Source organism: Abramis brama (assembly GCF_963993115.1).
Source record: "Abramis brama genome assembly, chromosome: 13".
Lineage (NCBI taxonomy): Eukaryota > Metazoa > Chordata > Actinopteri > Cypriniformes > Leuciscidae > Abramis > Abramis brama.
The window spans coordinates 36,797,826-36,814,312 of record NC_139975.1 but is presented as its reverse complement, the minus strand read 5'-3'; the positions used below and the strand labels follow the sequence as shown (position 1 = coordinate 36,814,312).

The window sequence follows — 16,487 nt, the reverse complement described above, 5'->3', positions numbered from 1 at the left end:
TGTATTAATGAAACATAACCACATAATTGTACTAGATATGTGTGAAATTAATGAGGGAAAAATAAATAAATTCACTGAACCCCAAGTGGATTTACACAAACGGAGAATTTCCCGATACGAGGCACACTGTGGTGGATCATCAACACATCACACTCTGGAGTTGGAGGATTAGAGGAGACACCAGGGGCCCGTAATGAAGCCGGTTCAGGAGGAGATCCAGGTGTGTTTCAGCTTAGTTTGCTCCAACCCTGAGTTTTAGGCACTATGAAAGTGGTTTGGCTTTTAGCGTGTTCATCACCATAGTAACTCACACTGCTCGATTAGATTCAGTTCCTGCAACGACCTAGCCCAGAGATCTAGACGCACCCTAGCGGCAGCACAATGTATTTTGCAGTCAGGCTAGTCTAGCAACTCTCCGTTGACTTTCTAGCTGCAAAAACCTAAACTGGGTCAGGCCAATCACGTCGTGTATAGAGTAGACAGGGCGGGCTTAACAATGACGACAGAGATGCGACGGTTCCTGCCACTTGAAAACAAAGAATGGCTGCTCGAATCGGCTTTGGCCGCGACTCTGGAGGACTTGGAGTTTAGCTTTTCTTTAAGAAAAGAGCAAAGAACGGCACTGAACTCATTCTTAAAAAAGGAAGATGTGTTCGTAGTTTTGCCAACCGGATACGGAAAAAGTTGAATCTATCAACTAACGTTAGCTCCGCTGTTGGGAAAACGCTCTGGCTGGTTGAAGCGCTCCTATTGCGTGCAGAGAAAGACAGCCGTTTATCCGCCCCTCGGACTGAGCCGTGTCTATGGAGAGTTGCCAGACCCAACATCTTGATGAACATGAAAATCACACTAGAACAATACATAAAAACCATTTAAACTTTATTGGAATCTATGTCACAGTTGTTGTTATTGTCCACAAAAGGGTTAAAAAAAAGAACAGTCATGGGACACTAACAGAGTTTACCAGCCTACAGTCAGAGCTTAGAGGAGGAGAAGAGCAGTGACAGAGAGGAGCGCCTGAAGAGTGTTCTGGACGCTCAGAGGACTCATCACGATGATGATGATGATGATGATGTATATCTACAACACACATGCACAGCTGAGCACTGACGACTCGCTTCATCACAGGCTGTAGAACTTCAGGCTTCGGTCCATGCCGGTGGAGGCCAGGAACTGAGCGTGCTCTCCGAACGCCACGCCGGTCACCAGGCCAGAGTGATCTACAACACACACACACATCAGCTCAGAGTGCACAACACACACACACACACCAGCTCACAGCTCAACACACACTCCTCACACACATCAGCTCAGAGCGCACAACACACACACACACATCAGCTCACAGCTCAACACACACTCCTCACACACATCAGCTCAGAGTGCACAACACACACACACACACACATCAGCTCAGCTCAACACACACTCCTCACACACCTCAGCTCAGAGCGCACAACACACACACATCAGCTCACAGCTCAACACACACTCCTCACACACCTCAACCCTCTGGTGCTGCTCGTGTGTGTCGGTCCAAGATGACCAACATTTATCATTTTATTTCAATCAAATTAATGTACTATATTTTAGCTCGATATTTTATTTAATATTTTGTATTTTTAGGGGATGTTATGGTCCCACATGATCAGGGTTTCTGCAGGAATCTTCAAGTTAAATGTAATGCCTTTTTTTACATTTTTAACACCATACATGACCCGACTAACCTCGGATATATTAGTGCTGTCAATCCATTAAACCAAAATAACTCGATTAATCACACATTTTTTCTGTGATTAATCACAACTAAAACCTGTTACATTTTTTATAGGCTAATATATTTTATAATGTAATAATTTCACAGTTAATCTACAAATGAATGTAGAGACAACATAAAGGCCAGTCTCACTGATACTAATACAGCTATTGATGTCTGGATAAAAATGATTTTCCCCCTCTAATTGTAAACATTAATTATAGCCATACAACATTACAGTGTAATTGAAAGCTAACAATTTTTTAACATTAGGCTTAAAAAAATAACTTTTAATTTAAGTGAACTTAAACAATCCTCACATAATCCTATAATAAATGTCTCCGGCCAGAAGCAATTACTAAACCGGTTCCGCGTGTTTATCACACTAATGTACATATTTTGCAACAGCAAATAAAAAGGATTAATTATGAAGGCTATATTCAAATAAATTGATAATATAACATTTTCTTCAAAACTGTAAATGTTTAATGCCTGTAGGACTAAAATGAAAAAAAAAATGGATTAAGGCCTTCATTTTCACAAAATTTAATGACTTTTAATGCTTTTTAACCCTCTGGGGACCACAGTGTTTTGGGGGCCCTTGAGATGTTCTGACATGCCTTGACATTTGTGCTTTTTTCAGTTAATTATAAACATGTTAATGGCAAAGGTGTAAATTCACTCTATATAGCACAAACAGGGCTACCATAATATGCGAGCAACGTGTATGTAGATGTTTGTATTTTTAAGAGAATAATGTTTATGCGTGGTTATTGGAAAAAATTTAAATGAAAGTTGCTGAATTAAGAACACAAAACACATATTAAATATGTGTCCACAAGACTTTTGACTAATGGATGTTGTCCCTTTTAGTTCTAGCTTTAAAATGATGTAAAAATAGTCTTGCTTTATCGTTCACAAAAAAAAATACATTGATTTAAATGGTGTAAAACAGGTTTTGCTTGGAAAGGCAATATGCGAGGGGGAGGAGTAGTTTACACCTTAGATTAAGGTGTCCCACCCACTCTGAATAATGACTCTGCATAATTAGCCATTCATTCAGGTGTGACACTGACTGAGCCACAATGGAAGGACAAAAGATGTATTTAGAAGACTTATATTGACCATTTAAGATTTCGCTTACATCTCTCTTGTAAATATGTTTTACTATTTTATTAAAAATGTTACAATTACAACAATAATTACAATTTCAACAATATTTCAACTGTACTCTTTCTTTATATATATATAGCCTATATATATAAAAAAAAGATTATAGGCCTACATTTTATCATATGTATTCATTAGTTTGAATATAGCCAACATTGGAACATCTAACATCTTAGTCTATGAATTTATTTTTGACAAAAATAGTATTTTTTTTTTGCAGTTTAATACGTTGATTATACAAATACATTTTATTTCAACATAACAATATTATTCCATTCGATTTTTACTCATCTCAGTAGGCTATAGCAAAGCAGTTTATTCTTTCACACACAGACGCGCGATTCATATTTAGGCTAAACAGTCTTTACAAATATGTGCCCTTCATTCATCTCACAGAAAGGCGAGTCATATTATAGAAATGCGATTCATCTTTTTGCGGTTTGCATAGGCCTACACTAACGTTATTCCATAACGTTATTCCACACGTGAGAAAAGAAAACAGCCTACCTCACTCCTCAGCGGGATCTGCTCCTCATATCAGGAGATATTGCTCCTCATATCAGCACTGTTCTGAGGAATCTTTTCTCCATAAGGTAGGCTATATTATGCCTCACTCGATCGCGACGCGCTTTGTTTACAGCTGATGTGGGCGTTTCACACCCCTCAGAATTTGCGTTTGAATAGCACGCGCTCTCCGGGGAGTGGTCACATTACTGTGAATGATCTCGTAATGAGCTCGACTGGAGTCGCTCTCTTTTTATACAGATTACAGAAGCTGAGAATATTTGTTTTTTATATAAATGACTTCATTTAACAGATGCGATCTCAAGCTTTATGCCCGTGGGTCTGTTTGCCTGTTTGACTGAATTTTCGCAGAGTTATAGATCATTTTCGAACGCGTTTCAACTGGGAGTTTACTGACAGAGAGAAGGGAGAAATCGCATCATGTTAATTTTTCTTTATTTGTCAAAAAGCAAAACACTTTATTTTTATTGTGAGTATACAGAAAAAAAATAGAAACTGAACAGGATCGATTGATGTATTACACGAAAATGAAAGATCAAAATTAACAGAGCATTTAGTGTTTATTTTCATTGCTAAAAAAAAAAAACGAGCAAAACGCGCCGGCGCGTTCTTGGTCCCCAGAGGGTTAATGCCCCGCAGAAACCCTGATTATATTTACTGTATTTATAATCACTTTATTCACTTTTTGAGCATTGACCTGAACTTAAACTGGTAAATCTTGAACGCTTCAGCGCTCACACTTCAGTTTGATCTCTTCTCAGAGACGACACTCGGCAGATTATTGATGAAGTGAAACAAGTTTTAAAAAGTGAACTTTACTCTAAATCTGCTAGAAAATGAAAGCCATGAATGTAATCCACCTCTGTCCAGATGTGCGTCTGATGTCTCAGTGAATGAGCGTTCAGTGAGAGTGTGTTCGGCTGCAGTACCAAACGCTTCCACTAGAGGAAACTCTCTCATTCATTTACAATGCGCTCGTTTCTGACCGCGAGGAGCTCAAGCGGGACTGTTTCTCTCAGGACCATTTAACCTGTTCCAGTCATGTGCGTGATTTCTGTGTTCACACAGCAAGTGCCAAAACCTTTAGCAAGTTTCGTACCATTCCGATGAAGACATTTTTACAATGAAATCGAATGTACAATTTTTCAGTCTAAAATGAGTGAAGAGCACCAGAGGAAGGCGTTTCTGAGTGACTCTTGGACACACACACACACACACACACACACACACAAACACACACACACACACACACACACACACAGAGAGTAGTTTGGCAGGACCTACCAGAGAAGTTGAGCACCTCAGACCACTGCTTGCAGATGTAAACTCTGATGTCGGATCCACCGACGGCCAGATATGTCCCGCTCTGGTCGAACACCAGAGACTTCACCTACAGGAGACACACGGGGACATCAGACACACGGGGACATCAGACACACGGGGACATCAGACACACGGGGACATCAGACACACGGGACATCAGACAGGCTCTCAGGGAGAACAGTGAGGAACTCGTGAAGAGCACATGCTCTCATACACATCTGGGGCTTATACAACACCTCATAATTGTTGTCCAAAGTGATTGTCTTGAAGTTCTTGAGTTTCCTCAGATCCCACAGCTTCAGTGAGCTGTCCTGAGCACCTGCGGGACACACAACATCCGGGACCATTACACACTCATCCAGAGATCCACACACAACATCCGGGACCATTACACACTCATCCAGAGACCCACAGCCGAGGCGGAGGTCTGCTCTGCTCATAGAGGGACTTATGTGGTGAATGCGTTTCTAACATATGAGTGTCTTATCAGATATTTTTTATATTTTTTAGAATATTCAGAATTTATGAATGTTGCCATCCTGCATTTTTTTTATGCGCTATCCTAAAACACACATAAAAGTAGGCTGATGGAAACATAACTATTGAGTTTTTAAACTGAACAGATTTTTTTTTAAACTGAGCTGAATAATGACACTAAGCTGAAATTAGTTTCATAATTAAGAGATAATACAACATTAACACTGTTCCAAAGCAGCTTGACTGTAGTAATGATCAGCATTGTACGAAGCGCAGTGCGGGTCATGTGACCTACCGGTGGCCAGATAGTAGCCGTTCTCAGAGAAGGCGATGGCCGTCACAGGGCCCGAGTGTCCGGGGAAGTTGGCCACATTGGTGCGCTCCTTCAGATCCCAGATCTTAATCTGAGAGTCGGCTGTGCCGGTGCCGAAGATCAGGCCGTCGGGATGAAACTGAGCACAGGTCAGAGCTGGAGGAGAAGAGCGGGAAACGCCTCAGTTTATTCACACGCAAGCATTCACACATGTGGGAAAAACACTGTTCAGCCTTTTGAAGATCCTACATTTACATTCACTCATTTTAACCAGAAGCCAATGTTGGCAAGAAGATTCAAATATCTAATGCAAGACACATGAAACAGTGAAAATCTAGTTTACACTGAGATTCGAGGAAAGGAAAGACTGACACAGGTCAGGTAGAGCTCATGGGGGAATATTCCCATTTCCAGACGATTCAGGCCCTGCTGTCAGTGACACTACACGTCACATTAAACTAGTTCTGAATAAGAGTTTTTAGTTCCAAAGCGTATAAATAATGTGGTTAATATTAGAGATGCATGATATATCAGCCACCATATATAATATAAATTCAAATATAAAGAATTATCGGTATCGGCCAGAATTTTCGTATCAGTGCATCCCTAATTAATATTTATATTAATATTTATATACAGGACACAGAATATACGGTTAATATCTGGAACACATACCACATCCAGCGGTCTCATCAGTGACTTTAGTCAGCACACGTCCAGTCTGCACATCAGAGAAGGCCCAATACTACAACACACACACACACACACACACACACACGAGATGCTTTACACTCAGACACACAGAAAACTGATACAAGCAAAGATTTTGTTCTTTCACAAGAGAAGAGAAACTGAACCGGCAAACAAGTTAAAGAGGCTCTCGATTCATACAGATCATACTGTGATATGTAACAATGTGTGTGTGAGTGAGAGAGAGAGACAGTGAGTTTGTAAGTGAGAGAGTGAGTGAGTGAGTGAGTGAGAGATTGTGTGTGTGAGTGAGTGAGTGAGTGAGTGAGAGATTGAGTGAGTGAGTGAGTGAGTGAGTGAGTGAGTGAGTGAGTGAGTGAGTGAGTGAGTGAGTGAGTGAGTGAGTGAGTGAGTGAGTGAGTGAGTGAGTGAGAGATTGTGTGTGTGAGTGAGTGAGTGAGTGAGTGTGAGTGAGTGAGTGAGTGTGAGTGTGTGTGTGTGTGTGTGTGTGTGTGTGTGTGTGTGTGTGTGTGAGTGAGTGTTACCTGGTCCTCAGAGGAGCTGAGCAGATAGTCTCCAGTGGCGTGCAGAGAGAGGCCGGTGACTCCCGCCTCGTGGGCCCTGATGACCTGCACACAGTTTCCCCCAGTGACCGACCACACACGGATCGTGCTGTCCGGAGACGCCGAGAACACCACCGACTGCGGAGAACAGGGGAAGAGCGGTGAGAGATCTGGAGATAACCCTCCTGATGGACGAGTGTGTGTGAGAGCACAGGAGAGATCTGACACACACCTCCTGATGGACGAGTGTGTGTGAGAGAGCACAGGAGAGATCTGACACACACCTCCTGATGGACGAGTGTGTGTGAGAGAGCACAGGAGAGATCTGACACACACCTCCTGATGGACGAGTGTGTGTGAGAGAGCGGGAGAGATCTGGAGATAACCCTCCTGATGGACGAGTGTGTGTGAGAGAGCACAGGAGAGATCTGACACACACCTCCTGATGGACGAGTGTGTGTGAGAGAGCACAGGAGAGATCTGACACACACCTCCTGATGGACGAGTGTGTGTGAGAGAGCGGGAGAGATCTGGAGATAACCCTCCTGATGGACGAGTGTGTGTGAGAGAGCGGGAGAGATCAGGAGATAACCCTCCTGATGGACGAGTGTGTGTGTGAGAGCACAGGAGAGATCTGACACACACCTCCTGATGGACGAGTGTGTGTGTGAGAGCACAGGAGAGATCTGACACACACCTCCTGATGGACGAGTGTGTGTGAGAGAGCAGGAGAGATCTGACACACACCTCCTGATGGACGAGTGTGTGTGAGAGAGCAGGAGAGATCTGACACACACCTCCTGATGGACGAGTGTGTGTGAGAGAGCAGGAGAGATCTGACACACACCTCCTGATGGACGAGTGTGTGTGAGGAGCGAGGGCATACCTGAGCAGGGTGGTAGATGACGGACGAGACCTTTTTAGTGTGTCCTTTGAGGGTGGCGACAATCTGCTCCTCCCGCCGGTCGAACACCACCACGTTCTTATCCGCACCGCCTGAAGAGAAACACACTGTGTGATTACATGTGCGAGCGCATATTCTGACTTTTAAGGCCTGGTGTGAATGTATTGTAACTGTACCGGTGAGGACTTTGTTGGTGTCTGTTGGGCAGAGATCCAGAGAGAGGATTCCTGGCACACTGGCACTGTGAAGACCCTGTGAAGCGCAACACAAAGCTTGATGTTCGCATGTTGCTGAGCGAACACAATACTGTAAAAAGCATACACACACATAGCCAGGGCTTCGGACTGAGAGCCTTTTCTTCTCAGAGCAACTGGGCAGGTCGTACTGGTACAGCGATCACACCAGTTTACCTGTGGACTAGGGGTGTGCGATATCGACAAAAGATGATTTTTTAGTGGATATTTTAATGAGTGTGTTTGTAGCTTGGCAGGTTCGTGGACACAGACTCATAAAGTTCCTGATATTCTTCATATGCTGTGGCCAGTTCACAGCAGTGACAGAATCAGCTTTTACAATCAGTGTACATTGATTTCCACCTTTATAAAGCCATTTTAACCTAATTAAATGTATGCATCATATTTTGTGTCAAATTCTCACATTTAATCAATAAATTCAATAACAATAAGACACAATAGGGCTGTTACCTATTAAATCAAATCAGTTTTAACAAAATGCATGTTTGCACTGCAGGGAAACACAGAAGCTGCATCTGAAGTGTAGATGCTTTAACACACACTGTTGAACGCAGATCAGAGGAACATCAATGTGTTTAACCCGCACTTACACATGCAGACATAATGTGCTGAGGTTTTAAACGTTGAATATTGATATTTTAAATGGATTTTAAAAAAGAAAAGATACTTTAAATGTGAAGTTAAGTCACTGTTAATGAGTTTCAACTGATTCATTCAAACGGCTGATTCATTCAGGAACGAAGCATTTGTCTTAACGAGCGAGTCACTGAATCATTCGTTGTCGAATCACTGCTGTGTGTTTGTCTGGAACAATTTTCATTGGTGAAATGGAGTAAAAGCAGGCAATGTGTCTAAAATGCAAGTCACTTAATATGAACTTACTTGTTTTTTTACAACAGTTCAATAAACAAGATCACATTTGTATTTATTATTCTGATATTTATGCTAAATAATGTGATATTGATTAACTATATTAAATTATATAAAGTATTTTTGCCCCTTATCTTGAATATTGAGGTCATTATAAAAGGATTTTACTAGAGTAAATCACGCAGTGAAAGTGCACTAAACACACAAGTGCACTAGTCTAAGCTACTAGACTACATGTAGTGAACGAGTGCAACTCTAGATGTGTTTTAGTGAAGTGAGGGACATACTGGATGATGTCAGTATTGTTGATGAAGATATCTATCACACACCCCTATCACGGACCCATCTGGATCGAGAGACACCGCTTCTACACAGGAGATCCGGTGAGAAGCGTTCAAACTCAGTGTCTAATTCTCAGTTATGAACCACAGATATGAGATGCACAGATTGTTTGGGGAACACAACTCGTGTGTTTGGGAGCAGAGCTATGGCGTGAACAACGGGAAACACTCGTGTCTTGGTGACTCACAGCATGGGACGCCACTTGACGATACTTGCTGAGATCCTCTGCTCTGACCAGCTCCTCCGGCACGGTCTTTCCTCTCTGAACACACACACACACACACACAGAAGGTTAAGCACACGTGTAAAAGCACATAAATTAAACGTAAAAGCGACTGAAAGCGCACCTTCTTTCTCTCGGTGGTCAGGACGGTGGCCTTGTCTTGGAGCTGCAAAGAGAGGAGATCAGCTTGATCGCTTCTGAACATGTGATCTCACACACACACACAATCATATCCCTGATGAACACTTGTGTGTCACGCACCTTCTGTATGATCTCCGGGGTCATTCCCACCTGTTCGCTGACCTCCATGGCCTCTCCGCCGGCTCCCTAACAGGGAACACACATTACAATCAAACACTACACTAGACTGTGCCATGAATGCTAGCTCCAGAATCTCATGATGCGATTACTGCGGTTCACAATCGATTATCAGTTCGATCTCTTGTACACTATAGCGCTGACAACGTGATTAACGTTCATGAACCCAGTAGCTCATGTGTTGTAGGCTATATTGTCATTATTAGTAGCAGAATCAGTAGTAGGATTATCATCTTTAAATAATAATAATTACTATTATCTATTTTTTTTACAGAAACACTGAATGATGAATAATATCTTAAGCACCACACCGAAGTAATGTTAAAACATCAAATACGCATTCATGCAGGATTATCAAGTTTTAGTTCTAATTACTAAAGTTCTATCATTAAATAATGCTTGATTATCATAATATGCTTGATTGACTGATTTTAAGGGTGTACATTTTGATATTTAAAAAGCTGTGCCATTTTACAAAGATAATCCGAGTAACCAAAAAACATGACTAGCCAATGGCGATTCTATTGCCAAGGTGTGCGTAGAGGGTTGAAGAGAGAATATTACTTTTGTAGCTTTAACAAAGATAAATAGTTATTAAGATAGTCTATTTAAGAACAATTCAAAAGTGAATGCACTTTAAGTGAATGTCATTTAATTTCAATAAAAGATGCGACGCTTGTGGTTTATATTTGCTTATTGCGCTCGCTTGTGGACATCGGAGACAAAACAGTAATTTTTCCCTCTAACATTAAGTATTGCTTTTAGAATTTTGTTAATATTTAAGACAGAAATTAAAATTGAGCTTTTCAGCCATTGTGAAGACTAGTGACATAAGGCGATGTGGACGGACTCTACGTCACACAGTGAAAGAGTGAGTGACTCCACAGCTGTGCTTTATCATCCCGACAGCACACTCATCAGATGGCCTCGATCGGCTAGCAGATGAAGCAGCAGTGGGGTGTGTGTGTGTGTGTGTGATGTGCAGTACTGACCGCGGCTGCGGGCTGGGAAGCAGGAGCCGCCTGAGGAGCCACCAGTCCAGCCTGAGGCTTCAGCGTGGCCAGAGCTGCAAACAGAAGATCAACAGGTGAGTGCTGTCCGTCACGACCCCAGAGAGGACCTCACACACACACACACACACACTCTTACCCTCTCGGGCAGCGGTGACCTCTTTGGTGAGGCGAGCGATGACCCTGCAGGCGGCGTCGTGCTGGTAGAGAGCGTGGGACAGCTCCTGTCGAGTCGTCTGAAGCTGCTGTCTCAGGGTGAAGCTGTGCAGCATCACTGCGTCCTGGAACACACACACACACACACACACAGATGAGATCGTGCGAGTGAAAAACACAGGTGAATATAAACCTATGGTGTCCCTAGAACGTGTCTGTGAAATTTCAGCTCATAATTCCCCCCAGATCATTTACTATAGCCGGTCAGAGTTGCCCCGTTTTGGGTGAGAGCACACACACGCATGGCAGAGATGTGACTGAGCACGTGAAAAACCCAGGACATTTAAGACCCAGCGGATGCAACCACTGTTTCAAAGTTCTGAGCAATCGTCCATGTAGATCAGAGGTCTTCAATCCTGCTCCTGGAGGGCCACTGTCCTGCAGAGTTTAGTTCCTGCTTCAGCACACCTGCCTTTCACATTTTAGGTTGATCTCTCAAAAAATGAGCTTTCAGTTCCCAAGAAATAGAATAAAAATAAAGGTATCCAGAGCAGCGTGAGCCAGCTACTGTCCACTGTCCCTCACACTGGATGCGTTTACATGCACAAATAATCCCGCAGGAATCGGATCGACAGCTCAATCGGACTGAATCTGATGCAGTGATGTAGAAACAGCGTAATGACGTGCAGGACGAGCTGTTCCCCTGATGAATAAAGTGTCGTATAAACGAGTGTCTCGTCCTCCTATAATCCTCCTTTCCCTGCGTGTGTGAAGAGGAGCAGGACAACGGCCCAGCAGTGCTGGCTTCAGACTCATACACACACAATGGTTATATACAATATAAGCAGCGGCACAATGGTTCATATGATCATAGTCTCCAAATTATGACCAGAAATGGCTAAATATTAAATCTGCTGTTTAAAAAAATAAAGAACCGATGGTTTTACACTACATTCAGATTCATATTTGGATTCATCATTCAGAATGAATTCAGTCCGATTGAAACAGAAGTTCACGTAAAGCTAGCCAGTGTCCAGCCGAAGCTCTCACACCGCTAGTAATGCACTGGGGTAACGTCAGCTTAGCCCTCACCCGTCTCTAACTGTACACCGCTAGCCCATTACTGCCACTGCTACGGCTAAACACACTAGGGCTGGGTATCGCTTGAACTTTAACGTTTCCGATTACGACTCTACTTATCAATTCCGATTCTTATCAATTTCTAATTTCGATTTCAATAAGGCAGAAAAAAACCTTAGATATCATTCATATTTTAAGTCTGATTGCAAAACATTTATAAACATTAAACATTGTATCTGAATATCATGAGCAAAACTCTACAGGCTGAAGAACACTTACACGAGGAGCGTTTGCCTGAGGTTTAAAACACCATAGAAGAACAACTAGACTGACTGATACACACTTCAAGCATTATTAAAGACAATAACACTAAGTAATTAAAAAAGAACAAATAATAAATTAGCAATCGCAACAAATAGACACAACTGAACAAAGATATGATTGAAATAAACAGTGTTTTAAGATTTTCAAGTGTTCAGGTTCAGAAACTGTAATCAAATGTAAAATAACAGGCCATAATCTTCTCTCTGTCTGTTGTCAGATCAGTGTTATTACAGAGACGCCGCAGGAGTATTAGTGCTGTCAGTAACAGCTGAGGAGTCTCGTGCTTAAACGGTTCAAAATCACATGAAAGTCTCTGAGAGTGCGCAGCAGAGCAAACACCAACGCTTTAAAGTCATATTAAAATGCACACAAAGGAATCCAAATTTACATTTTTATAACAAGCATCCAATTCCTGACCTCCTTTTTTTAACTGTATTACTGATCTGCATGATTCACGAGGGTCAGGACTCGGGTTGGGGATCGTTTGGGTTAGTGATGCACCGAAATGAAAATTCTGGGCCGAAACCGAAACTTTAGGATGCTCTGGGCCGAAACCCGAAACTGAAGCCGAAAATGGCTTCTTTTAAAAACTTATACTATTGCTTAAATTTAATGGATCTGAAATGAAAAATCACAATATAATAATCAAACTTTTATTAACAGTTACATAACAAAAAATATTTTTAACAATAAATATAAATAATAATACCAAATAATATTATTCTTCAAGTTTTATGTTCCATCAAATAAAATAGTTTTTTAAAATCCACAAATTTGGATATTTTTGCAGAACAAATGTTACATATGGCAACTTTGGTGTCCTCTCGTATAGGGCTGTCACTTTTGTGAAAAAAATCCTGTTCGATTTTTGAGATTTGTGTGTGTGTGTGTGTGTGTGTGTGTCAGAACCTGCAGTTGCTGTGTGACGCGCGTTCACTGCGGGCGTATCGTGACGAGCTGGACGCGCTCCGAGAGAAGGCCGTTAAAATCGATTCCCTATTTTCGTTTTCTAAACTTGTGTTGGTTGGTCCGATCGATTGTGCAGTAAGTGACAGCCCTCTGACATGCTTAATCTTTGATAGGCAGACGCGTGATAACAGCTCGACCGTGAGTGAACCCTAAGGCCACGGATGGGAGGGGCGCATGACATTCATTTTCGGTTTACGTTTTCGGCTGTTTTTTTTTATTTCGGCCCGAAACCGATAACGCCATTTTCGGCGGCCGAAATTTCGGTGCACCCCTAGTAGTTTGGGTTTCAATACCGGTGCCAAATCAAAACTTTTAAAGCGGTACCGGTGCCTAAACGGAGGCTGAACCCATACTTAAAAACGATGGTGAATGACATTAAAGAATGGTTTATTATTGAAAAAAATAAAATATATATTTTTTTTAACTTGAATATATAATTTTTTGAGTAAATATATAAATATAAGTAGGCTAAATACAAACAACAAATTTACATCATAACTTCTCAATAACACCTAACCCAGCTACAATAATCTAACAGTAAATAACACTACAGTGCTAATACCAGAGTGTGTGTTCTGGTGTTCCACTGACCAGCCTCACATTTTTATTTTAGATCATCGCCTTAATGCTGTGAAGCGAACGAAGCTGATGATCACGTGATCTGAACATTAATCACACCGGTGTGAACGATCGTACGCGCTGAGAGTTAACTAGCGTCCGTTTCGGAGAAGCAGAGGGCAGTGTTTACACCCGACGGCTGAGGCGTTTAAGAGGCACAGAAATCTGCGTTTGGGTTCGGTCCGGGTCCACACCGGTTACTCAGCGACCGGTTCCCTATCGGTGCCGGGTCTCGGTACCCAACCCTAGTCAGGACTGTAGGCTGAAATAACCAGAAGAAGCTCGTCCCGGGTCAAACTCAGCTGTGGAGAAGACCCTGTGCTCGGGAACTCACCCACTCGTCCTGCAGGGATTTGAGGATGGCAGGGATGCTGGTGGCAGAGGGAGCCTTCGGGCGGATGGGGTGAGACACTGAGAGAGGAGAACAGGTGTGAGGATCATTATACTGGACCTGTGCATTCATCTTAGCTTTCTTCAACTGCTCACACACATTTACAAACATTGCCTCTTTTTTTCCAAAACTTTACACTCAAATCCAAGAACTGTACACACACACACACACACACACACACACACACACACACACACACACACACACACACACAATGCCTCACATCTCTTGCTAAATGAAGCACTGCATTCAAAATATCACAAACACCTCAAAGGCAAACATCTGTCATAATCATATACACACGGTTATTAATATCCTAAAGCTCTTCTTTCATGAGCTCCGGTGTTCATCTCTGTACGAGAGTGACAGTAATTGGCAGAGAGATGTTGAAGTTCACGGTAAACACGAAAGCAAGATTGAAACCGAACTACAGTACTCAACATCTGAAGCTCAAAGTCCTAACACAAGAACGGGTAGTGTTCAAAACTCATGTATAACTCTGATGAAAGCTTTTGATACACTTCAGATGTTGATTACTGTATTTATTTTTACTGTAAGTGTTTGTGAATACAGTATTACACAGCCCGAAGAACCCATAACTTGACCTTTGACCTGTTTATAGGCCTATTCTAAAGCCCTGATTGACTGGTGTCCAGTAAAGCAATGAGTGTTTGCACATGTGAGGAGTGTGTGTGAGGAGTGTGTGTGTGAGGCTCTGATGAATTACTGTGGTGTTTTAATATTTGTGTTTGAAAAAGGAAATCAAGATACTTCCTGTTAGACTTGTGTGTGTTACATAGAGAAGTGTGTGTTGTGGTTTGCAAAAAATGTTTTATTAAGTCGAAGGCCAAGAATTAGTGTATGGTTTTGCAGATCTGGTGTGTGTTTCTGACGTTGAGTGTCAGGTTCCCGAGCGTGTGTGTGAGCACTGTGAGGTGGGCCGAGCGTGTGTGTGAGCACTGTGAGGTGGGCCGAGTGTGTGTGGAGCTCCTGTACCCTTGATGTCGATGAGCTGCTCCTCAGACAGAGGCTGGCCGTTGATGGGGTCGGCTCCATTCTCAGCGATGTACTTCTCGATCAGACGCCGCTCGAACACCTGGTTGGACACGGGAGAGACACACGGGTGCTCCGGAACCTCGTTGGAGACTGGAAGAGGACAAGATATGCATTTATAATCATGTAACATCATTTTACAGTGTCCTTGTTTAGATACTAGTACTTACTGTGGTAATGATAATAACAATACATTGTGCGTCATTACATGCAACTAACCCTGAACTAAACCCTACTCCTGAAAGTACATGATAATTAATAGTATTCAGCACTTACATGTATCAAAATACACCTTAAAATAAAGTTAGTGTCTCGTTAGGATCAATTGGTTTCATTCAAAGCAACAAACACACATGAAGTTTCCTTCCTCTGCAGAACTAGTTCCACCACTGTTCATCAAATGAATATCATACGCTATTGTCTGATGTTTAAACTCAACAATTAGGCTAGACTTCACAAACCTTCACGTTTATGTTTATTTTGCCTTTTTTATCGGTGTTTTGCTCGCCGACACAGAGTTAGCTCGGGCTTCAGACACACACGCAGAACTTCAGGCCTCAGATTTCACATTTATGCGCTTCTAGTTTAGTGAAATACAGCAGAGCCGCGGAAGAAAGCATCGTTATTAACGCGCAGTTTCTCAAACACAAAGTTTCTGCTATATGCGCACAATGGCTAACCCTGCTAATCACTCATGCTAACACTAACAGAAACAAACTCACTTACTCGCACAAACCAAAGACATCTCGCTCGAACAGACGCGATTCCGCTTCTCAGGTAAAGCTGGAGTGATATCAGTTCATCCACCGGGTTAATATCCACACAGAGATGATGATTTATCTCAGTCAAGGCGCTGCATGCCCTGAGTCGGAACGGTCGGAACACGTTGAGATGCCGTGCCGCTCAAACACCGGTGCATGACGGGATACTGGAGAGCGGAAGTTGAAACGGACGGGCTTCCGCCATAAGGCGCACCACATCCTCAGCCAGAACATGTGTGCGCAAAAGAATAATCTTTTAAATATATTAATCTGTACAGTTGGTAATGGGCGTGTAAATAGAAGTGTTCTCGATAATCACAAACGGCCTGATTGGCTTGTGTTGACAAAGCGCTGAGAAATGTCACAGGCACCACGTGACATAATGCCGTCTATGAGC

General features: G+C 42.4%; 1 protein-coding gene across 1 annotated transcript; it reads right to left on the bottom strand.

Moving 5' to 3' along the window:
* Positions 1-862: 862 nt before the first annotated feature.
* prpf19 (pre-mRNA processing factor 19) lies at positions 863-16,248 on the bottom strand. The gene is made up of 16 exons (XM_084132736.1): positions 16,056-16,248; positions 15,273-15,422; positions 14,220-14,296; positions 10,878-11,019; positions 10,721-10,794; positions 9,672-9,737; positions 9,535-9,576; positions 9,375-9,449; positions 7,898-7,973; positions 7,704-7,813; positions 6,800-6,955; positions 6,240-6,309; positions 5,547-5,720; positions 5,011-5,093; positions 4,736-4,841; positions 863-1,220 (listed from the first exon to the last, which is right to left on the bottom strand). Exons 1-16 carry the CDS (start codon positions 16,072-16,074, stop codon positions 1,123-1,125), a joined length of 1,518 nt encoding a protein of 505 aa, XP_083988862.1. The 5' UTR covers positions 16,075-16,248; the 3' UTR covers positions 863-1,122.
* Positions 16,249-16,487: the final 239 nt, after the last annotated feature.